Source organism: Typopeltis vanoorti, chromosome 3 (assembly GCF_054136105.1).
Source record: "Typopeltis vanoorti isolate ZY-2024b chromosome 3, IOZ_Tvanoo_1.0, whole genome shotgun sequence".
NCBI classification, from domain to species: domain Eukaryota; kingdom Metazoa; phylum Arthropoda; class Arachnida; order Uropygi; family Thelyphonidae; genus Typopeltis; species Typopeltis vanoorti.
Window position 1 is genome coordinate 42,313,500 of NC_143551.1, and position 26,391 is coordinate 42,339,890.

The 26,391-nt window shown below is 37.4% G+C and overlaps 1 protein-coding gene across 1 annotated transcript in view; it reads left to right on the forward strand.

Annotated features, from left to right (window-relative positions):
* Positions 1-26,391, forward strand: part of LOC150108079 (dynein axonemal heavy chain 3-like) — a 1,881,116-nt gene that overhangs the window by 1,048,360 nt on the left and 806,365 nt on the right. The window contains exon 47 of the mRNA XM_090415945.1: positions 18,750-18,908. Within this exon, the coding sequence (XP_090272071.1) occupies positions 18,750-18,908 (159 nt within the window). The remainder of the gene's footprint in view (positions 1-18,749; positions 18,909-26,391) is intronic.

A 26,391-nucleotide genomic window follows, 5' to 3' on the forward strand; every position in this document is an offset into this window, starting at 1 on the left:
GAAGTTCAGATCGCTATTCTTAGGTATTTTCCATAATGTAAAAATACATTTCCTAGGAAATGTATGCTGTTATTACATTATGGAGGGAGGTCACTGCCCAGACCGGTTTCAGCCTTTTTTGAGGCTTCATCAGTGAGCAAGAATGGGAGTTCATGTCTTTCATCATCGGCCTTTGGAGTATAAAAGATTGCTGAGGGTCAGCAGGTAGTAATAGGGGAAGTTTAAAAAAGGTAGAGTAGATAGTAGGAGGTAAAAAGAGGCCTCAGTCAACCTGTTTAGCTGTGTAACCTAGAGGTTGTGGCTAAAAGGTCTGTAAAACATAATCTCCTTACACCTGTTCTAAAAAAAAAAACTTAAAATTTACACTTCACTTTATACGAAAAGGATAACTTTAGATTACATTAATCCAGGTGTCTGGAGACGTCATCTCGTAACCCCTAAAAAAAAAAGAAAAACGTTTGTTAAAATTTGGAACTTAGATTATTCTTAAACTAGCCCTTATAACTAAAAAAGGAAAAATAAAAAAAACTACGATAGCGGAATCCGTATTGAGGTGGACTTTATCAACCAGAGAACTAAGAGTTGGGGGAAGAACCCGGCCCGAGTGATGCAGCCCACAAGGAGCTGCACCGCCTCGACGTAAGCCTTCGCAGCCCGGGTTCTCAGGTCTACCCCCTCCTTAGTGAACTAGAGAAACCAACAAGTTGTACAATAGAATTAAGGATTTATTTGGTCTTGAAAGGAGGACAAGTTTTTAGTTTGCCCTTAACTCTTTTTTTGTTGTATTTTTCTGTAAGATTTGAGAAGCTACTTTTTTTTCCCGGCCATTTATTATTTGGTGAAGAGCTTTATACAGACTCCTTTCCGTTTCTTCGTTTAGTTCAGGGATTCCTTTTAGCTGTGCTGGGTTTAGTTCACTTAATCTTTCTATATAGAGGTCTCCCCATTCGAAGCTTATGGTCTCAGGACCTGTGAGGAGGAGTATAGGTGCTCCTCTTTTGTCTATTGCCCTTTGGAGGATTACTGCGGAGTCTTCTGGGATTAAACGCATTAGAACCCTTTCGGCGTCCACGGCGGGGATGGATTCTTCTTCCGATTCCTCGGCTGAGGTAATATTGCCTTTTCTTGATTCCTCAGTCTCTTCTTGGTTTTCTATTCTGATCTCCCTTTCTTCCTCTTCCTCAGAGTCAGATACTTCTTCTGGGCATCTGTTATCTGGTTTTGTTCTCTTCGTTTCTCCTTCTTCAGGGCTGATTGGTCTTTTTTCTATGTTGTTGCTGGCTTCCATGTCTTCTACTTCTGTGGACTCTTCCGTCTCGATGCGAGTTTTCCTTGCATTACGTTTCTTTTTTTTCTTTATTTTCCATTTTGGGTTTTTCGTGGTGGTGGCTTGATTTCCTGTTGTTACTGTCACGTTAGCTGAGGGTTGAATGACTGGAAAGTCTTCCGGCTCTGTTGTTTTAGGCTCCTCTGCTGTTTTGCCTATAATTAGAATGTCGTCCTTTTTTTCAGGTTCAGGTTTATTTACTGGAGTGGCTGCTGGGGTTGGCGATATAGCACCTCCTATTCGTTCTGCTTGTGTCCTGTTGGGACAAACGTCTACCTTCTGGGTTGTATTTCCACATTTCAAGCAAGGTGCCTCACACTGACCTAGGGCATGTCCTGCCGCCATGCAGTTCCTGCATTTGTTCTTCGGGCAGTCTGCACCTAGATGTTCGAGTGATCCGCACCGAAAACATTGTTTTCTTACACCAGGGTAGTTGACTACTACCCTGGCAGAGCCTAGAAATACAAAGTTGGGGACCTCAGCCTTCATCTCCATAAGGAAGGTCACCTCGCCAGTCTTCCAGTCGGGGTAGTCGGCATCGTTGGTGATTTTGACGTCCCGTACGTCTCCCCATTTTGAGAAAACCTTTTTGATTATCTCACTCCCTTCCTCGAGATATTCTACAGGGAACCTTTCTATTCGTAATGTCTTCAGTAGACTTCCTACTACGAAGGGATAGATCATTTTCCCTTCACATTCTACACCTGCCATTAACTTATTCCTGGTTTCTATATCTTTCACAACTACCTGGTATCTACCTGCTCCATAAGGGGTAAAACCAAATATCTTTTGTGCCCCTACTATGTTGGCGAGAGCTCTCGCTAAAGTCATCTTCGGTATGTTTACGCCTGCCTCTATACTGAGGGTCTTCACTCGCGGCAGGAATGAAGTCATTTGGAAGAGAGAAAAATATCTCACTATGAATTAAGTCTCGGAAAAATGGATAGACCTTTAAACCAGGGCCAAGCGTTCCCCGTTTGCAGAAATCTCCTGCTACACTACATAGAGGCAGAAGACTACAGGCAGGCACAAGGCAAAAAGAGAGGAAAAATAACTAAAAAAAAAAATTTCTCACCAAGGCTGGAAGTTTCTGGCAGCAGGACTGGAACATGCAGCTTTCTTCTAGATTCGTTGGATCCGACACTCCTCACAAACTGGAACTCATACTGGAACAAACTGGAACTGGAATTCATCAGTGAGCAGTAGGCAGACAGACGCAGCTAGACCTAATACCAAAGTGTATAGCGAAAAGAACTTATGTACTTTGCGAACGAGTTTTCCAAACAGGTGCAACCATTAAGTTACTAAAGTATAAAGAGCTAATAAGCTTCATTTCGGCAATGAAAACATTACTTAAATTAAGGGGATATTAAATCCCACATAGTTTTAAAACCGAATAAGAAACTCAAAGATTGGAATCAGAGAGTTTCTTGCCGAATATAGTAAACTATAAAGTATCGGCGGACACTAGCGTTAGCCAATGCAAGTGATCCTAGTACATAGTACATTACTGGGCAACTCGTTGCAAAGGTGGAGGAAGAAGTTCAGATCGCTATTCTTAGGTATTTTCCATAATGTAAAAATACATACATTTCCTAGGAAATGTATGCTGTTATTACATTATGGAGGGAGGTCACTGCCCAGACCGGTTTCAGCCTTTTTTGAGGCTTCATCAGTGAGCAAGAATGGGAGTTCATGTCTTTCATCATTGGCCTTTGGAGTATAAAAGATTGCTGAGGGTCAGCAGGTAGTAATAGGGGAAGTTTAAAAAAGGTAGAGTATATAGTAGGAGGTAAAAAGAGACCTCAGTCAACCTGTTTAGCTGTGTAACCCAGAGGTTGTGGCTAAAAGGTCTGTAAAACATAATCTCCTTACACCTGTTCTAAAAAAAAAAACTTAAAATTTACACTTCACTTTATACGAAAAGGATAACTTTAGATTACATTAATCCAGGTGTCTGGAGACTTCATCTCGTAACCCCTAAAAAAAAGGAAAAAACGTTTGTTAAAATTTGGAACTTAGATTATTCTTAAACTAGCCCTTATAACTAAAAAGGAAAAATAAAAAAAAACTACGATAGCGGAATCCGTATTGAGGTGGACTTTATCAACCAGAGAACTAAGAGTTGGGGGAAGAACCCGGCCCGAGTGATGCAGCCCACAAGGAGCTGCACCGCCTCTACGTAAACCTTCGCAGCCCGGGTTCTCAGGTCTACCCCCTCCTTAGTGAACTAGAGAAACCAACAAGTTGTACAATAGAATTAAGGATTTAGTTGGTCTTGAAAGGAGGACAAGTTTTTAGTTTGCCCTTAACTCTTTTTTTGTTGTATTTTTCTGTAAGATTTGAGAAGCTACTTTTTTTTCCCGGCCATTTATTATTTGGTGAAGAGCTTTATACAGACTCCTTTCCGTTTGAGTTGCCCAGTAATGTACTATGTACTAGGATCACTTGCATTGGCTAACGCTAGTGTCCGCCGATACTTTATAGTTTACTATATTCGGCAAGAAACTCTCTGATTCCAATCTTTGAGTTTCTTATTCGGTTTTAAAACTATGTGGGATTTAATATCCCCTTAATTTAAGTAATGTTTTCATTGCCGAAATGAAGCTTATTAGCTCTTTATACTTTAGTAACTTAATGGTTGCACCTGTTTGGAAAACTCGTTCGCAAAGTACATAAGTTCTTTTCGCTATACACTTTGGTATTAGGTCTAGCTGCTCACTGATGAAGCCTCAAAAAAGGCTGAAACCGGTCTGGGCAGTGACCTCCCTCCATAATGTATTAACAGCATACATTTCCTAGGAAATGTATTTTTACATTATGGAAAATACCTAAGAATAGCGATCTGAACTTCTTCCTCCACCTTTGCAACGAGTTGCCCAGTAATGTACTATGTACTAGGATCACTTGCATTGGCTAACGCTAGTGTCCGCCGATACTTTATTTATAGTTTACTATATTCGGCAAGAAACTCTCTGATTCCAATCTTTGAGTTTCTTATTCGGTTTTAAAACTATGTGGGATTTAATATTTAATATCCCCTTAATTTAAGTTAGTTTAATCCTTTATCCAAGTGTGAGCAAACAAACTTTGCGCCTGAAAGTATCTTCAGGACTGGGGTAAGGTGGTACAACACCGGGCAACTCGTTGCAAAGGTGGAGCAAGCTAACATCACTCCTATCTCAGTATCTCCCATAACGCAAAACACATCTCCTTGCGGATATGTATAATGTTATGCATTAAGGGAAGGGCCACTACCCAGACTAGTTTCGACCTTTACTGAGGTCGAATGGGAGTTCATGCCTTTCATCACTGGCCTCTTTAGATTTAAAAAAAGTTGTGCTGAGAGTCAGCTTGGTAGTGAGAGAGGAGGAGAAAGGTAGAGTGGATAGTAGTAGATAGTTAAGAGGCCTCAGTCGATCTACTTGGCCTGACTTAAATGTCAGCACCAAGCAGATCTCCGACATTATCTCCCTCCATCCGTTCTTTTCAGCTTTCCTCGGTCGGTCACCTCTTCAGATGACCGCCCGAGGAAAGCGGGGGAAAAACAAATGAAAGAAGCAACACATGAAAAAGGAAACTGGTAAATAACATTAAAACGTACATATAACAATTTGTAAGACAGAACCAAAGAAATAAGAAACTAGGTGAATTTCGGAATTTCAAACTGAATGACCAGAAGAGCAGGGGAAGAGCCTGGCCTGAGTGATGCAGCTCACAAGGAGCTGCACCGCCTCGATGTAGGCCTTCGCAGCCCAGGTTCTCAGGGTACCCCCTCCTGTGGAATAGACAAATACCTTTTCATAACAAAAATTCTAATCTGAAATGGAAAGAGAAAAAGGGATTTTTTTTTTTTTTTTTTTTTTTCTCCCTCTTCCCGAGTCTGGTCGCTCAGTACGACGAATCTACTGACTTGTCTGCCTGTTAAGCAAGGCTTACATCCTCCTGCTTTCTGTTGTTGTGGGTTTTGAGGATGTGATCTGCTAACTTTTCTCCGCGGGAATAGTTTAACATTCCTAGGCCTCTGTACAATGCTGCTCCTGCGTCATCCTTTGCATCAATAAATTCTTCGATTTGTTCTGGAGTGATTTCGTCTATGTCTTCAACAAACATATCGTTCCACTCTGCACTTACCACTTTAGGCCCGTTTTTCCCTGTGAGGATAAGTAGGATATCCCCGAATGCTTCGATACCATTTCGTAAAGTCTTCTCTTCCTCGGGGAAGTCTTTTAGTAGATGTAGTATTGTCGCATTGGCTTTTGCATAAGGGTACTTTGTGGGTTCTGCTATTACCTTTCCAGGTTCAGCTATGCCCGGACTCCCTGGTTTTGGTTTTTTTACATTCCCTTCTTCAGGGCTGCCTGGCCTTTTTTGTGTGGTTTCTTCGCTATGAATTTCCATTTCTACTGTTTCTTCTTCTGTTATTTTTTCAACTACCATGATAGGACCTTCCTGCTGGTGTTTCTGTTTATTTTCTGTGGTGGTGGTTTGGTCGTTGGCTGGCTCCTCATGCTTTGTGTCTTTCCTGGCTGCTTCTACAATTTTGCCTGTCGGTTTCTCTGTTACTTCATTTTGCGATGTGGCAGTGTGATTCTTTGTTGCTGCCCTTTCATGTGCAGCCTCCAGGGTTGGGAAGTTGTTCTGCTCCATGCCACTGATATTGTTTTCCGGTGTTGCAGTGTTGGGCGTAATAGTACCTCCCACTCTTTCTGCATGGTTTCTACTTGGACAGGTGTCCACTTTATGGTCTGTGTTACCACATTTTAAGCAGGCCGACTGGCAATTCTGCAATGTATGGCCCGCTGTCAGGCAGTTCCTGCATTTCATTTTCGGGCACTGAGCCCCGAGATGCGTGAGGGCACCGCACTTAAAACACTGTCGCTTTACGCCAGGGTAGCTGACCATTACCCTGGCCGATCCTATCTTGACGAAATTCGGAATTTCTGCCTTCATCATGATGGAAAAGGTGACTTCACCTGACTTCCACTGAGGGAAGTCAGTGTCCGTGCCAATTTTTATATCACGCACGGCTCCCCATTTCGAGAAGACTTTAGTTATGATGTCAGTGTCTTCTTCGAGATATTCTAGTGGGAAGCGATCTATTCTTACACTTTTGGAAAGACTTCCTACCACAAAAGGATGAAAAACTTTTCCCTGGCACTCGACTCCTGTCAGTAATTTTTCTCTAGTTGCAATGTTAGTACATACAACTTGAAACCTTCCCCCCCCGTAAGGGGTAAAGCCAGAAATGTTGTCTGCCCCAATATAGTTAATTATAGTCGTCGCAAACGTCCGCTTCTCAATATTAGCATCAATTTCGAACCTGAGGGTTCTTACCCTTGGTAAAACCGAAGACATTACTTAAACAAAGAAAGGAAGAAGACTTTCCAAGGATAGTCTATTCCTTTCCTATAAAGTAGCAGAATGCCGTGTATAGGCCTAAAAAAAAAAACCACAAAAAAGAACAAAGGAATATTACCAAGGCACGACTTCAATCGGAGCTCTCTTCTCGGTTCACCTAAACTGTTGCTGGAATCCGCTGGAACAGGTTTGAAGAAGGACTGGAACATGGAGCTTTCTCTCGGGGCCGCTGCAAACAGGTCTCTTCAGTGGGAGCCAGGCCCAAGTGGAGATACCAGGCAGAAGCATTAGCAAGGTCATCTCTACCTATAGGAGTTGCCAAACGGTGTGCCACCTTTTTATTAAATTACTCTGGATTTAGAGAAAGATGTTTAAAGTTTATTTTTCACTTGGTTAGACTATAATAAATTTAGTTTAATCCTTTATCCAAGTGTGAGCAAACGAAGTTTGCACCTGAAAGTATCTTCAGGACTGGGGTAAGGTCTCAAGTAGAGTGATGTGGGCTAATATCAGAATGGGGAATTGGACAATGAGACTTATTTTGCCTATGGTCCCACAGACGGTTCTACTAAGGTAGAAGTGGAGGAATTTTTTGATGCTTTTGAAAAAACAACTGACACAATGAAAAAGGAAAAGTTGGTCCTTGTTGGGGATCTCCACTGAAGAGACCTCAATAAAGATTGAAACTAGTCTGGGTAGTGGCCCTTCCCTTAATGCATAAAATTATACATATCCACAAGGAGATGTGTTTTGCATTATGGGAGATACTGAAATAGGAGTGATGTTAGCTTGCTCCACCTTTGCAACGAGTTGCCCGGCATTGTACCACCTTACCCCAGTCCTGAAGATACTTTCAGGTGCAAACTTTGTTTGCTCACACCTGGATAAAGGATTAAACTAAATTTATTATGGTCTAACCAAGTGAAAAATAAACTTTCAACATCTTTCTCTAAATCCAGAGTAATTTAATAAAAAGGCAGCACACTGTTTGGCAACTCCTATAGATAGAGATGACCTTGCTAATGCTTCTGCCTGGTATCTTCACTTGGGCCTGGCTCCCAATGAAGAGACCTCAATAAAGGTCAAAACTAGTCTGGGTAGTGGCCCTTCCCCTAATGCATAACATTATACATGTCTGCAAGGAGATGTGTTTTGCATTATGGGAGATATTGAGATAGGAGTGATGTTAGCTTGCTCCACCTTTGCAACGAGTTGCTTGGTGTTGTATCACCTTACCCCAGTCCTGAAGATATTTTCAGGCGCAAACTTTGTTTGCTCACACTTGGATAAAGGATTAAACTAAATTTATTAAAGGTACAAAATTATGACAACAGGAAGAAAAATGACACAGTGGAAATTCTGCATGGACAATGAATTATAGAAAATGAGTACTAATGCAAAAATCCAGTCCTACTACCAGCCAGCACAGAAACTTGAACTCTGTCACTGCATAGGGAATATACATGACTGATGTAGTCAACAGCAAACCTCACAGAACCTTCATGGTATGCTACACCAATATAAATTATCTCCATTCAAACCTCAAATGTCCATTTCTTTTCCTGACAGAAAGCCAAATTTTTAACCCCCCCTCTCTCCAAGCCCTACTCATCTAAGCTTTTCCAATTACACATTCTTTGACTTCTTTCAATCCAAAGGTGGGGTGTGTGTGCATATGTTCATGTTCATGTACAATGTCAAAGAGTGTCCAAGTGGAATCTTGTGATTTTAACCTTCTTGGGCTGAAAATATCTGTTATCTCATTCTACCAAATTCATTTGTTGTCTCCATTGCTTTCCTAGTGCCACCAACAATTCTGTACTTTTTGATTTCCTTTCATTAAAAAAGTTGATATTCTTCAGTCCAACTTTCCTAACAGTAAGGTCATTTTTTCTTTTTATATTCAGAGAGAATTTAATATTCACAACATCAGCTGGCTCTCCTACTCCAGTTGCATTGATCAAGCAGGTAGAGAGGCTGATTGATTGGCCATCACCAATGACCTTACGCAAACTGTACACATGCCTATCAGAATACTTGACAACCCCAACCACTATCCATATACCTTGGATCTCGTCCTCACTAGTTACCCATTCAAGTACACAGCAACCATAGTCTGTCCTCTAGGTAGTCAGACCACAATCTCATGCTAATCTCTTCTCCCATGAAACAAGAAAATACAATCACTCGCATCAACAAATTGTATGGCATTACAAGAAAGCCAAGTGGGATGATCTATTACTTTTCCTTGAATGGATTATTGATTTTGGCCATCTGACCTGAACTATGTGCTGAGCATTTCACTGAAATAATTTTATCAGCATGGAAACATTTATTCCCTATTAGACATGGGGGGTGCATTACAGGTCCTTCTTATTATTATTTATTCCCTGTTTCTCTCTAAATTCTCTTCTATCTAAGTCTTGGTTCTTCCACAGGTATGCCAAAGCTGTACAAGAGAAGAATAGAGCATACCATAACTGACTTTCATCCAAAACTGTCATATCAAAAATCAATCGCCTGTTCAAATGGCAGCCATGCATTCTGGTATCTAGCCAAAGCCATTGGTCACAAATTCTGCCGCACACTGCTCCTGTCACTGTTTTATCATGACCCATTGAAAAAAAACAATCTTCTGGCTTCCTACGTCTCTTCCAATTCTTGTACTGTTGATTTTGATAAATGTTCTTCCAACGATCTCACACACTTTACATTCAGTGGCAAGTGCATCCTTTCACCAAAATGAGATCAGGAGAATTTTGCTGAAATGGCCTCTGATGACATTTCTCTGATTGTCCTAAAGGTCTGTGCTTGAGAGTTGACTCCTATTCTGTGTTGCCTTTTTACACTCTCTTATTCCACTGGTATATATACTCAGTAGTATGGAAATTAGCCCATATTCAATCTATCCCTAATAAGGGTGACTAATTTTTACCCTCTAACTATCATTCAGTTTCTCTTACTCCAGTTCTTTCAAGTAATGGAAAGAGCTATCAACACTCAACTACTACACTATCTTGATGACTCCAGCTAATAAATGATTGCCAGTATGGTTTCCATCACTGTCAGTCAACAGGTTATCTACTCATTTATGCCACCCATATCTGGACAAATACCATGCACAAGTTTGGTAAGTCCTAAGTGGTTGCCCTTGATGTCCCGGTCTTTTAACTGAGTCTTGCACAAAGGCTTGTTAAGTAAACTCCCATCATTTAGTGTGTTCCTGACTTCTGCAGTTTGTCTGCCAGCTTTTTGACTGGACAGTCACTTTGGTTGATTGTGGATGGTTCCTTATCTTTTAAGTATACAACCAATGTACGGTCCCACAAGGTTATGTTCTCTCACCCACCCTATATAAATGACTTACTCCAGCAGACTGTCAACCCAGTACATAGTTTTGCTGACAACAGGAGATTGCATTCTTTCCTTTCACTTGACAAACCCAACAATGCACAAATCACCACCAGAGCCTTAAAAATATCGCCTTAAATACAGATCTCCAAAACATTCATCAGTAGGATATGGATAATCTTGTCGATTTCAATGAAAACAAAACACAATTCTCTCTTATTTCACACAAAAAAGAATCCTTCTCCTCCAGCTTTACTGTTGACATCATCCAAATCCCTGAATAATGACATTTATCTTCTTGGGATAACACTAACCTCAAATCTCTCTTGGTATAAATGTCGTGACGTTGTTCTCTTGACGTTCGAATCCGCCATCTTGCTAAAAGTCACTTTCATAAAATAAAGGAAAACTAATTGCAAATTAATCACTGATCTAAGGGTAGAGAAATTTCTATTATACTGCGCCACTCTATCCTTAGATAAGTCTATATGAATTAGTAGGATTAATTTAAAATTAGTTAGCAGTCTTTTCATTCATTCAGGCCGATGGTTCTATTTTCTTTCTGGGATTCCCGCTAGATCCGAATTTTTGTGAACGGTGCAGTAAAAAGAAATTCAGGCAAACACAATATTTAAATTAACAAGCAAAACATTTAATATATGGTTATATAACAAATACATGTATTCCACCTTTAAATATGACAACTCAGTCAAGCTAGAATATCAGGTCAAGTCATTCACAATAAATCAATCTTCCAAACTTTCACATACAAATTCACAGTTTCAGAATCACAAAGTTTCCTTACTCAATTTATTACAATAGAATTTCTTATTCAATCAGTTTCCTTGTATCTCTCAACTACACCCTACGATTGACTCTTAACAGCCACTAACCACGGCAGATATCATTTCAATGTCTATATTTTCAACTCTCAGCCTCGATGGTATGCTACAGTTAATGTTAGAAACAGCGCAACGGAACTAATACTTAAATCTTCATACACTGAAATAAACTAATATGACTGTCCTTACCAGAAATAATCTTCAGTACTTCCAATATTTTGTGAGCGCACTTTCAAATTGTATTTATCACACTTGCGAGATACCAAATAACTAAAACATTACTAATCGCGCTTCAAAAACTCCAGATAACAACTATAAGGTACATTAATTATTCTTATTTTTCATTCATCAACTAGTTTAACTCCGTACAATTCCTTTTTTCGTAGTATAGAAATAAGTCGTAATTGTAGACTGACTGGATTTATTCAGAATTCTTCGTTGAATGTCCAGTTCTCTAATTATCCGATTACGGCAATAATTTCCTTTTATTACTACGGCTGATTTTGCTTTCAGCCAACTATAAGATTCACTTATAAAAAAAATATCTACTCAACTCCTATCCTTAGGAATCTTTTAATTACTTCTACTTCTTTAGTTTACTTCCTTGCTACCTTATAGTTCCAAAGTTCCGTTCCGACTCCTCTTACTGCTACGTATCTATTTTTTCTTCCTTCTCTACCAACGCTCCCCTCACATGCGCTCGTTTATTTCCACGCGTCTCTATGACAACCGATAGACGTAAACATTCTCGCGAATGTTACATTAGGTTATATAACTACATTCAGTTATTACATAACGTTAACTTTCATGAAAAGAATAAATAGAATATTTGCATTTCAATAAATGCGTAGTTAAATTACAAATATAAGTTCTTATAACATTGACATAACAATAAATAAAATAACTTAATAATATTTAATACAGAACCTCTTTATCATTAACACTTTCTTTTGATTAAATAATTAAAAACTTGATATAATTAAGGCAGTTATATGATATCAATTATAATTTATGTTATTTACATTAAATAATATTTACAAATATAGTTCTGACGGACAATCATGTTGGATTCTGAATCAAATAACATTTATTCTAATTTCTACATAATCAGAATCCAACACTAACCTCAAATCTCTCTTGGTATAAACATATTACAAATATGTTTTTTCTCCCAGTTTTTTCTCCTGGAAACTCAGGTTTTTCATCCCGCATACAGACAATTCGGCCCTTCAGAACACATGCAATTTACAGACAAAAAATACTAGCAATGGTGGTGGTGGTGGTGGTTGTGGGCGGTAGATGGCATTGATGTATGATTGGTAGTAGTGGAGATAGTAGAGGCTCTGTGTAGTAGTGGAGATGGAGAGTTCTACAGTTGGTGTCCTCCTGCGATGAGTCTTCGGACTCCTTGGAGGTGTCACGAATAATAATAATAATATTACAGATATTGCCTCCTCAGTCTCAAAAAAAATCATGTTTTCTTTGTCACATGGTGTGTCACTTTAATTGCAAACAACTTCTAACTTTACACAAATCACAAATCCCTCCAACCATTGAATATTGCTCTCATATCTGGGGGTGGCCCCTAAGAGTTTTCTAAAGATGCTGGACTCAGTACACAAAATTCAGCCAGACTGATCAATTACTCATTCACTAATATGTTTCACTCACTTTCTCACAGGTGCTCAGTTTCCACTATTTGCTTCTTCTGCAAATATTTCTACAGCTGTGGATCATCAGAATTCACATCAATAATTCCCCCACTCTCTGTCAAATCATTTCAAACACATGCAGCAACTAATCAACACTCAGTCATAATCAACACTAATCAACAATCTCTACCTCATAGAACAGATTTATCCTCTTCATTCATCCGTTCAACTACTGCTCTCTGGAACAGTCCACTATCTTATGTGTTTTCCAAGAAATAGTATCTGCAGCTCTTCAAGATAAATGTGAACAAGTTCCCTCTTGCCTGTTCATGGTAGTAGTGCACTATAGGTTGACCAATCTCTCATGGATGGGTTTCTCATAAAACAATAAAAATAATAAATAGATAAAAAAATCCAGATTAAAAGGAGATAAATGAACCTTAGAGATAGTACATAATCAGTTTAGTTATGAGAATGGTGTAAGGCAACATTAAGAATTTGGTGGATAGACAGAATTGACACTGGAGAATTTTTTGTGTGGAAGAACAATGGTCCAGCTCTGAAATGGAATGGAAATGTGAGTAACAAGATGAGAAGTCACTTTTTGCATGGAGGGTGTTTTGACTGTGGAAATCATTGCCTGATGGCACAGTGAACAAGTTTAGGGAATGATATTATATGCTTTGTGTTGTCTAAGATGGGCCTTCCAGGATTAGTCTTGTGGTTCAGTGGATGTCTGAATAATAATAATATTAAACTCAGTTTTTGCTGTGTGGGATAATACTATGCAAGATTTTTTTATTACAATAAAAAGATGAAACTGAAAAATAAAAAAAGCAACAAGATGGAAAACATTAACTGACTTCTCATTGGAGAATCTCAAAGAAATAGTAAAGCTCTTTAGCATTGTATTAATAAAGATAGCAAATTAAGTTTGAAAATCGATAAATATATTAAGGAAAGTTGGAATATTGGAGCCAGTTGAATAAATGTGTGTATACAAAAAAGATTATGCAATACTCAATTGTGAGCATATTTTTTTGGCCACTAACTTAATTAATTTTAGAATAAGATTACACTGGGTTTTTTGGACCAATAAATTGAATGATAAATTATGCCAACAAGTTTCACCAACTGGGCCGTTTGGCTTCTTCATGGCATACGAACGGTAAAGACAACTCAAAGTCACTAGAACAGACATATAAAATATGATATTTTCGACTTTGAATATGACGGTAAAGACAACTCAGAGTTGCTAATACGTAGAACAAACATATAAAATGTGATATTTTTGACTTTGAGTTGTCTTTACATTTTGCATGTCCTGAAGAAGTCAAACAGCCCAGTTGGTGAAACTTGTTGGCATAATTTATCATTAAATTTATTGGTAAAAAAACCCCCAGTGTAATCTTATTCTAAAATTAAGCAATACTGAATTGCAATTATACAGATTTCAGATTCGAGTGAGTTGATAATGACATTGCACAAAGGTAATTGTGGGTTCAAGGAGATATCAAAATGCATGTATGCCAGAAATGAGGGAGAAGAGTTTTTGGCATTGCTCAACTTGACTTGGCCAAAAATTATAAGCATCAGCAAGACCTGGTTGACAAAATATAATATAGTTACAGGGATAGAATGTAAAGGGTATTGTATTTTAAGGGAGGAACAGTCAAAAGAACAGAAGGTGGAGTTTGCTGATGACATCTAAAGAACTACAGCCAACAAAATGAGAAATTAAAGAAGATTTTAAGTTTGGGAGAGATGAATCATTTGAAGCTGCCTGGTGTGAGATAGAGGCAAATAGGACAAAATATAGTACTGATTGCTGCTAAAGAGCAGGAGTTCCAGAGAAAGTTGTAGATGCCGTGTATTGGCAGATTAACATAATAAAGCCGGCTTGGTTGGCCGAGTGGTTAGCTTATGCGCTCTCCAGCAGAAAGGCTGTGGGTTTGAATTCTGCCGTGGGCATGGATGTTTGTGATTGTCTTTGAAAATACTAGTTGTGGTGATGGACAGTAGATGACATTGGTGTAAATGATGTGGTTCACTGCAGTCGGTGGATTGAGTGATTGAGACAGAGTTGTGGAGTGGGTGCCCTCCTTCAATGAGTCTTTGGACTTGCTGGAGGCATGGTGTAATAATAATAATAATAATAATAAATGCAGGCTGAACAATTATTATGGAAGACTTCAACTTCAGCTATGGTGGGGACATAGAGTTGAGAGAGGAAAGTAGAATTTATACGATTACTAAGAGATAATTACCTGAAACAACATATTTTAGAGGATGGGGGGTATTATGAGAATAGAGTATTGGATCTGGTAATAGCACCAGAAAATATATTCATAACCAAGGTAGCCACTCTGCCTTCAATTGGGGAGATTGACCATGCAGTCTTGTTCTGGGAAGTTGATAAGCATGTGGATTTCTCTGTCAAGAAAGGGTTATTGTGAACTATAAAGCTAGCAATTATGATAGACTTAGGAGTCATCTTAAAGCAGTGCCATGGCTTGAGAATCTACATGGAAAGAATATCAGTAGTGCAGTAGGTAAGTGGGCAGGGATAGTTTGTGAGTAGAAGTATTAGACTGCATATCCAAGGTCATCAGGATAAACCAAGTGAGAGTTTAGTGGATGAGTAGAGATATAAAGCAAGAGCTGCAAAAAAAAAAAAAGTGAATGGAATATATAGAAAGAGTTACTTAAATATAAAGAGCCAATAGGCTTCATTTCAGCGATATAAGCATTATTAAAATTAAGGGAATATTAAATCCCACATTGTTTTAAAACTGAATAAGAAACTCAAAGATTGGAATTAGAGAGTTTCATGCCAAATATAGTAAACTATAAAAGAATCGGCGATTACTAGCATGAGCTAATGCAAGTAGTTCTAGTACGTAGTACAATCTCGGGCAACTCGCAGCAAAGGTGGTAGAGTTCTGATCACTATTCTTGGTATTTTCCATAATGTAAAAACACATTTCCTAGGAAATGTATGCTGTTATTACATTATGGTGGGAGGTCACTACCCAGACCGGTTTCAGCCTTTTTTGAGGCTTCATCAGTGAGTAGCTAGACCAAATAGATACCAAAGGGTATAGTGAAAAGAACTTATATACTCTGCTATACGAGTTGTCAAAAAGGTGCAACCATTAAGTTACTTAAATATAAAGAGCCAATAGGCTTCATTTCGGCGATATAAACATTATTAAAATTAAGGGGATATTAAATCCCACATTGTTTTAAAACCGAATAAGAAACTCAAAGATTGGAATCAGAGAGTTTCATGCCGAATATAGTAAACTATAAAAGAATCGGCAATTACTAGCGTGAGCTAATGCAAGTAGACCTAGTACGTAGTACAATCTTGGGCAACTTGCAGTAAAGGTGGTAAAGTTCTGATTGCTATTCTTGGTATTTTCCATAATGTAAAAACACATTTCCTAGGAAATGTATGCTGTTATTACATTATGGTGGGAGGTCACTACCCAGACCGCTTTCAGCCTTTTTTGAGGCTTCATCAGTGAGTAGCTAGAACAAATAGATACCAAAGGGTATAGCGTAAACTATATCTTTTCCTAAACTATATCTGTGGAAAGTTCCTCTGTGAGGATATGTTGATGGTGTGTGGGTGCCAAAGTTTAGGATATAGGCAGAAAAGAGCGCATATGTTAGAAACTAATAAGATATTAAAGGGGTTTTATAAAATTGATGCAAAGGAAATTTTTCAATATGTGACAAATAGTCAGATAACTAGGGGTCATCCATGGAAGTTGTGTAAGAGTGTGGTTAGTAAGATTGTGTAAACAAGATATTTTGCATGAAGAGTGATAAATGAGTTGAATGGATTGCCAGAATTAGTTGTGAGTGCCCTGACAGTGAATGAGTTTAAGGAGAGATATGAATTTTGCCTGTGTAATCGTTACTGTGGGTCTCACATGATGAATCTCTGGACTCTATGCAGATAATGTAAATAATAATAATTGATTAAATTTTATGGAGAATTTGCTAAACCATGAAACTAGCAGTATATACCAGACGGTGTTTAAACTGATATTGACTTATGAATCAGTATGTTGAGTCAATTTTTAATTCTAAATAATAACTGATTGGAAACTAGTGACTTCATATTTGTGAGTTATGAGGAAAATTTATTAGTGAAGAGTGACATCACTAGCAGATTCACATTAAACATGAAAATATTAGGAATGGTCTTGATCTTGTAAATATTCTTGAATGTTCATATTTATGAATTTAGGGACACAAAATACGCGTGTTGAAATGATTATTTTACTAATTATTAATAAAATAGCACTTGACGTTTCAACCTCTGTATTGAGGTTATCACCAGAAGGATACATGTGTATAGAGAACCAAGCTACATGCTCTTGCACTCTATAAAGGTAAATTAAATGTAAGCTGTTAATTAATCTGTTTCTTAGCCTGACCTCTAGTGATAATTAAATAATATAAAATAAAAATAAAAAAATAAAATAAAATAAAAAAATTTGAATTAAAAAAATTAAATAAATAAAAATAAATTTAAAAAATTTTAAGTAATTAATAAATAATAATAATAAAAAAAACTGCAATAAACTCTGCTGAAGTTCTCATGTACTACGATTCTTCTTGATTTGTAGATTTCAGATTCAGATTGTTATACTACGATTTTCTTCAGGACTTGTACAGTTCGAGTTGCTATTGAATGTTAAGGGGGAAATAAAAATAAACACTTCTCCAAGTCTTCTTGTAGTGGGATTTTTCTTTGGCTTGTTCTGGTTGCTATAAAGGTTTCAAATGGATCATTCCACATTCTTGGAATGGTTAGGCCATCATTTTTGTTCAGATTTGGATTATGTTTGAGCATTTCACATGCTTCTTTAAATTTCCTCTCGAACCAGGGTTTGGTGCGGTGCAGGGACTTGGTACCTTTCCAATCAATTCTGTGGTATGTTTGGAGTGCGTGGTCAGAATGGCTGATTTTTCCAAAATGGAGGTATTTAATGTGTCGTTTGTGTTCATCCTTCCTAATTAGGATGGTTCGCCCTGTTTCCCATACGTATGGTAGGTTACATGTGCATTGTATTTTGTATACCCCTGGGTGGGCTAGGTGGAAGAGGATCTTTGGAAGAACCGAGTAGGTGTCTTAATTTTGTCGAAAGTTTAAAGGTGGTTTTGATGTTGTATTTGTGTAGTGTTCTGTCTATTTTTTTTGGAAATGCCTGTAACATAAGGTATGGCAATAGCATTCTTGAAATCTTTTTTATTTTTACTAGTATCTCTGTGGAGGATCTTGTGAATAGTTTTTTTACTGTATCCATTTTTTATAAATGTATGGTTGATGATCTTGTATTCCTGGTTTAGAGCTTGTTCATTTGAACAGATAGTTTGAGCTCTGTGTTTAAGGGTGCTTATGACTCCTAGTTTTTGTATTGGGTGGTGATACGAATTTTTGTGTACATACTGGCCTGTGTGTGTAGGTTTGTGGTAGACTGAGGAGAGACAGCCTGAGGGAAGAATTGTGATAATTGTGTCTAGGAATGGAAGAGAGTTTTTTTTTCTCTATTTCAATGGTGAATTGGATACATTGGTGTTGTTTGTTCAGGTGGCTAAGGAATGTATTTAGTGCTTTGCGGCCGTGGGGCCAAATGGCGAAAATATCGTAGATGTATCTGAACCAAATTTTGGGCTTTAGGCATCTGACTCTAGAACTTGTTGCTCAAAGTCTTCCATATAAATGTAAATTGAATGTTAATATGTTCTTGAAGATGATCTCTTAAACAAAATGATAAGGAAATCTTGGTAGTATACACCAGGTATTTAATCCGAAGATGGCAGGAAAAAGACACGGTGGAAGATTATGAGTAAGGCAAATTGATGCAATTTTAATTCTTTTGTAGACTAAAATTTAAGTTCAGGCAGTATTGGAGACATGATAAACAACAAATTGATTTGGAATAAAATCATTGATTGAAAGTTAGAAATAATGTAAATTTAATTAATGTAAACTTAATTTACAATCAGGCAGTATTGGAGATAGGAAAAATAAGAGATTGATTTGGAATAAAATTATTAATAGAAGTTAAAAATAATATAAACTTAATCATGTGTACTATTATAGCATCCTATACACCTTTTGAGTGTATGTGTTGGAAAATGATGATGATTATTATTTACTCTGCAGTGTAAATAAAGCTGTTTTTTTATAATCAGGTAGGATTGGAAAAGTTGGAGTTTGCTGCATCACAAATATCTGTAATGCAGGATGAATTGACTGCTCAACAACCTCTACTTTCTAAAATGTCAGAAGAAGCAGAAAAATTAATGATCAAAATTGAACAAGATACAGTTATAGTAGAAGCAAAGAAAGAGGTAACTTTTTTTTCCCTTATTTAAAATTAATCTGTAAAAGTAATATCATTAACACTATACCTCCATGAAGTCATCATCAGAGTTAAATGCTGTCCACACATTAAGCTCATCAAATCATGCTTTAAACTCTTTAAAGGAGCCTCCGTAGCTCAGGCAGTATAGACCAAGTCCTTTGGTCGTAAAGACCTGAGTTTGATTCCCGTCAGTGACGTAAGGAATCTTTATCTGGTCTCTTTCGACCAAAAGGTGAGTTAGCTGGTCTCATACGGAGGAAAGTTTTTTGAGCCTCAGTAGTGTAGTGTGTACAGCATATGCTTGCTAAGTAATGTGATCTAAGTTCAAATCCAGCCAAAGATTTTTCTTAGGTTTTTTTTGGACCGATTAGGAATGGAAGCAGACGTCGGGACAGTAGCAGAAGAACTTCGGCAGGAGTACTTGAAAATGAAAAGTGACCTTCATCTTCTGCAAGAAGAATTGGAAGTACTCAATAAGGAGGTTCTGGAAATTAAAACTGAGTTAAATGTGTTGAATAGAGAAATTAGAACTATGGAGATTACTTTAGCTAAAGTAACTAGAACAGGATTAAGTATTGTAGAGTCTTTGATGATTGATGAAGTAATAAATAGTATGGGAGTGATTGGGAGTCAACAGAATTAAAGCACAAAAGGTCTAGAAGAAACGAGATGTCGTGAGAGTGAGGGAGTAAGTGAAAGAGCATTGAGTAATGAAACTAGGAGAGTCATGCTGAATAGCGTAGAAAACAAGGCCGTGAGTGATGCTTTTCTGGACTTGAATGAAGTTATGAGTGGTAAAATATATGGTGATTCTATGATTAAGGATATGAAGAGCAGTATGCCTGAGGAATGCTTGGCTGGTGAAACATAATAAAGAGAGGGCATGATGCAGAAAAGGTGATAGTTATGGTGGGTACAAATGACCTGAGTGGTAGTATAAATCGGGTAACAAAAGATTTAAGAATATTGTTAGATATCGTGAAGAAGAAAAATGTCAGCGGGAGGATAGTATGTGTGCTGCCTCGTTTCGACAATTATGAATTAAGTAGACGAGCGATGATAATGAATGATATAATTGCAAGAATCTGCAAAAAAAAGAGGACTGGAATTTGTTGATGTCTGGAGTGTATTTGAAGGCAAAAGACAGCTGTATGCAAGAGATGGGTTGCATCTGTACATGGAAGGTCATACGCGATTGAAGAAGTTACTGTTTTCTGAAGTAATTGGGCAGGAAAACTAAAATTGAAAAGATTGAGTGTAAGAGGAAGAAACTTAAGCAGTGATTGTATATTAGTTGATCCTTATTCGTTGAATAAATTGCAGAATAGAATGGATAAAAAATGGATTTATTTAGAAGTATAACATCATCCGCATAAAGCAAAGAGCTGACATTAACATCTCCAATTTTGATATCAGGTTTAATACCACATTCCTTCATAATGTGATCCATATAGATAATGAATAACAGAGGGGATAATGTACATCCTTGTCTCACACCAGATTTAACATTAAACCATCTTCCTGTACTTCCTTCAATTCTAACTGCTGACTCACAACTCAAATAAAGACTAAGTATTGCTTGATATAATGCCCCATTGACACCATATAACTGCAGCGTATTGAATAGCTTCTCTCTTGGCACCTTGTCATATGCCTTTTCCAAATCGACAAAACTTAAATACAGATCTTTGTTATATTCCCATGCTTTCTCGACTATTTGTCGTAAAGTGAAGATCTGATCCTGACAGCCTCTATTTGGCCTGAATCCAGCTTGTTCTTCACCAAGCTTTTCTTCCACAATTCTTCTCAACCGTTTCTCAAGTATACTTGCATAGATCTTGCCAGGAACACTCAGTAGGGAAATACCTCTGTAATTCTCACATTCAGTTTTATTTCCCTTTTTATATATGGGTACTATGAGAGCTCTACTCCAATCATCGGGAATTCGTCCCTCTGTCCAGGCTTTCTGAACTATGCAGTGCAGCCACTGTAAGACTCTTATACCACCATACTTCAGCATTTCTGGTCGAATATCATCTACTCCTGCTGCCTTTCTTAATGTGTCTTTTGTGTTCTTTTTTACGTATAGGGAAAGTACTTCCAGTTTCACCAATATAAGGTAGGTTACAAGTGCAGTAGATGCAATCAACTCCAGGATGTGCCAATGGGAGGAGAGGATCCTCTAATGATCTTTGGTGAAGCAGGCCTCTCAGATCACGCTCTCAACACCCTACGCCAAATTGATTGGAAAAGTACCTGCTCTTTAGGATAATCAATGAAAAAAAAATAAAATTATAATAATTTATAATGTCATACTCTACAGATCACCCAATAGATACAGCATCTTATCAGTTTCTTAAGACCTTATGATGTTATAAAATAGAAAGTTAAAAAAAAAAAAAAGAACTTAATGATGCATTATTCTAATCGGACTTTCCCATATTTTTGATAAAGATAGACAGTTATTCCAATTCAAGTACCGGCAATGTAGCAAGGTTTCAGCACTCTTCTTAAATAAATGTTCAAATTTGTATCGACAGCGATGTAGCAGGCATGTTACAGACCAAAGAATATTGTGTTCTGTGTCTGTTCTGTGTTGAGTTAATCCAGATTTATCACATTTTCTATTGTGGTAAATACAGGTATCCCTCAATAAACGCGATTAATTAATCCCTCAATGTTACTGCATATATCAAAATCGTGTTAATCAAATCTAATAATCAATGGTAAAAATTACAATTCGTCCATGATCGATTACTGTATTAATAAATCGTTTTATATGGTACTCTTTTAGGAAATATAAAAAATGAATGTAAAGTAAATGTTTAATAAATACTTGTACCTACATTATTTACTGTCAATTTTTTTTATCAAAAGAAGTTATTAAGAGTCGTTTGAACAGTTTTAGTTTTTTTCTTATCGGCATAAATTCTGCGATAACAAGCAAAATGACTTTCCAGACCTCAGCAAACAGGCAATAAAACATAAAGAAAAAACATTGCAAATATAATACATTATGGTACAAATTAAGTGGATATTGAATCCAACACTATTTCATAGCTGAATATAGAAATTACAAGAGTTTCATGCCGAATATATAGAAACTATAAACGTTTCGGCAGATGCAAGGATAAGCAACCTTATGGGCAACTCGTAGTAAAGGTGGAGTAAACTTCAGACCTCTTTCCTTAGTATTTTCCATAATATAAAGCACATCTCCTAGAGGACATGTATGATAAATAAGCCAGAGATGAGTGACCAAGATGATAGCAGGTCTATGGAATGAACCTTATGAGAACCGAAGGGTTTCTATAAGATTAATTCAGAAGATATTTTTGAGAATAGGACTGGTGGTGGGAGGACTAGGGGCCATACATGGAAGCTGAGCAAGAGTGTGGTTAGCAAGGGTGTTAGAGCTAGGTTTTTTACTTGGAGAGTAGTGTTTGAGTGGAATAAGCTGCCAGAGTCTGTTGTGGGTGCCATGACTGTGAATGAGTTCAAGGCGAGGTATGATAGATACTGTGTGAATGTCGAATAGTTGTTCTTGACATGATGTTAGGGCCTCCCTCGATGAGTCTATCGACTCCTTGGTGTTGCCCGTAATAATAATATAATAATAATATCTTGTGGGAATGTTTCAGAAAGAAGCTGCAATGTCTCTTTAAGAGGTACGTTGATGAATAGGGATTCTATATTGAAGCTCACTATAACATGTTTCAATTTGTCTAGGAAATCCGAAGAATTTTTTATAAAAGAACGGAACTTGCCAATAAGCAATTTCAGTAGGTTCGCTAAAAATTTTGCTATGTGATATGTAGGAGAATCAATACAGTATACAATTGGATGGAGTGGAGTGTCTTTCTTATGGATCTTTGGTAACCCATAGAACCTATATGTTCTTGCAAAATAAATTTTTAGCTTTTCTATTTGTCTGCATCTAGACTTATAACTTCGTATAGAATTAATTTAATTTCTTAAGTTAACTGTTAGTGAGGTTATTATGCATTTCCTTGTAAGTGGAACAATCTCATAATAAAAGACAAATTTTTCTTTTGTAATTTGTCAAATCCATGACTGCTGTAGCTTTTCTCTTGTCTGCTTTGATGATGCCAGCCTGGTTGGCCGAGTGGTTAGCATATCTGCTCTCCAGCCAAAAGACTGTAGGTTCAATTCTGCCATGGACATGAATGTTTGGGATTGTCTGTGAAAATACTAGTGGTGCTGGGGGTAGATGGCATTTGTATAGATGATGATAATGAAGATTCTTGCGGTTTGTAGTAGTAGTATGTGGATTGAGTGGTGGAGACAGAGAGTTGTAGAGTAAGTTTCCTCCCTTGATGAGTCTTAGACCCCCTGGAGGTGTTATGTAATAATAATAAGCAGACTGTTGTGTCTTATAGAATCTAAAGCTTTTTTTTTTTTTCAGGTAAACTTAGATTAAAGTAGGATAGATGAAACTTCTAGGTTTTGTTCAATGCTATCAGGGTATCTTTTTTTTTTTCTTTTGGAACTATTTTGAAATCTTCTTCTTTTGAAAGAATAAGTGTTTCACTTTTAGTTAATGGGCTTCCTGAGATGTTGATTCCCAATTATCTGGAACTGAGTAAGGAGTGATTTGATTAGCAACAAGGACATCGAATTTACAATTTAGATGTCGATTATGTTTATTAAATAAGTAGAGAGCATTTATCCACGTTAAGAATTGTGTAGTAAATTTGTGGGTCTATATTTGAGAAGATAAAATTCCATAGCTCAGCAACAAAACGAATATTAATCACAAGTTCACATTTGTTCAGAGTTGAGTGCAGACGAGAGATAAGCTAGTGTTGAGGTAGATAGTATGTGCACAAGGAGATTTTATAGTTTCTTTCATATTTGTGAAGTTTGGAACAATTTTCACGTCATGGCATTTTTTGAAAAAGTTCATCCTAGCTCGCAGCTTACTGGATAGCTTTCCAAGTTTACTGTTTTTTTGGTTATTTTCCCCTTAAAGGATATTACTTCTTTCTTTTAGAGAAATTTTTGCCATAATTATATGCATTATTTACACGAAAACACAAGGCCGAGGTAATATTTATTTAATTAGAAGGCTATATATTTCGGTCTGAAACTTATAGAACATCCTCGGTGACAATGACATTTCATTACTATGTATTGCATAGCAAAATTTTTAGCAAACCTACTGAAATTGCATATTGGCAAGTCCCACTTGTTTATAAAAAATTCTTCGGAGTTCCTATACAGAATGAAAAATGTTTCCATACAATCTACTGATCTTATGGTGAGCTTTGATGTAGAATCCCTATTCACCAATGTACCTCTTAAGGAGACATTGTAGCTACTTTCTGAAACATTCCCCACAAGATATAGTAAAACTATTTGACTTCGTGATATACTCTGGATACTTTATTTGTCAAACAAATTCTGCAACCAAATGGAAGGAATTAACATGGAAAGCTCACCCTCCTCCTCCTGCTCTAGCCAACGTTTATTTACAGCATCTAGAAGGCATCCTTTTTTCATTCATACATCCTCAGCCTTCATTTTCGGTTTGGTATATTGATGACATTTTTGCTGTGTGGCCTTACAGCAAAGAAACTTTACCAATTACTAATTTAATAAGCCGAAAGGCTATTTTACCGACGAATATGTTAATAGAAAGGGGGATGGTAAATCCCTTTATGTTTTTATAGCCGGGGACAAAACTCGGATTGAAATCCATGGAGTTTCATGCCGAAAAAACTATCGGCGAGCCCAAGTGTAAATGATCACTTGGGTAGTACAACACCAGGGCAACTCCATGCAAAGGTGGAGCAAGCTCCGTCACTAACTTTAATATTCTTTCATAATGTAAAACCCAGCTCCTAAGAGATGTATATATATTAAAGTTAGTGACGGAGCTAGTGAAGTTCGTGTTCACTTAAAACCTTGATATTCCAGGTCTACCTACTCACTGATGAGACCTCAAAAAAGGTTAAAACCGGTCTCGGTAGTGACCTCCTCTCATAATGTAAAAAAATATATAAAACAATACAGGGTGTTCGGGATAAATTTGACATATTTATAATTAATTATATTTTTCCGTAAGTTACATGTATTAACACACACTTCTCTTCATTTAAAAGTTTGGACCCTTCTTCATTCATATATAGAAGATGTCAGAAAGGATGGATAGCTGGAACCCACCTGAATCATGGAAGAGAATAACTTGTATCATGATGATTCGTGCCCGCCATCAAAATAAGGATATTACGACTGCTGCCCAATGCTCCCTGAATACAGTAAAAACAATCAGGCATGAACTAGAGACTTGCAATGGTGACTACGAGGATGTAGCAAGAAGAAAGATCCCTAGCAGACGATCTGATTGCGTTCGTACAGCAGAATTCCTCGCAAATCTGCAGGAACAGGTGTTGAAGAACCCTGGCATTGGAATTCGGGCTTTGTTCGTGGAGTTGCTAACTGTAGTCAAGCCCTGGATAACAAGGGTAGCCAATGGTAGGCCGTATGTATGGCAGCAGGATTCGGCCCCTTGCCACACCTCTGGGAAAAGTCAAAAATGGTTGTCTGAAAATTTCTACGACTTCACCAGTCCAAATGTTTGGCCTCCAAACTCCCCAGACCTTAACCCCATGGATTATTTTGTATGGGGCGCAGTTGAAAAAGACACCAATCGCACTTCCAGTAATACAAAAGCCCAGTTAATGGATAAAATTAAAACAGTTTTTGCGACCCTTCCCAAGGAGACTGTAGCATCAGCTTGTTCGAGGTTCCGAAGCAGAATTGAAGCTGTGATCGATGCTAATGGTGGTTATTTTGAGTAAATCTTGTTGATAGTATTGTAATTAACTCTGCCTGTAATGTTTTTTTGTCAATTCATTAAATTTAATAGATACAAAGAAGATTTTCTTTTTCCTTACGAAACTGTCAAATTTATCCCGAACACCCTGTATATATACATCTCTTAGGAGCTGAGTTTTACATTATGAGAGAATATTAAAGTTAGTGATGGATCTTGCTCCACCTTTGCATGGAGTTGCCCTGGTGTTGTACTACCAAGTGATCATTTACTTGGGCTTGCCGATAATTTTTTCGGCATGAAACTGTATGGATTTCGAATGGATTTCGATCCGAGTTTCATCCCTGGCTATAAAAACATAAAGGGATTTACCATCCCCCTTTCTATTAATATATTCGCCAGTAAATTAGCCTTTCGGCTTATTAAATTAGTAATTAACAATAAATATAGGCGTACACCACTTCGGCAATTCGATAGTAGAGGTATGTAAGTTCGTGTTCACTTAAAACCTTGATATTCCAGGTCTACCTACTCACTGATGAGACCTCAAAAAAGGTTGAAACCGGTCTGGGTAGTGACCGCTTCTTATAATGTAAAATAATATATAAAACAGTATATATACATCTCTTAGGAGCTGGGTTTTACATTATGAGAGAATATTAAAGTTAGT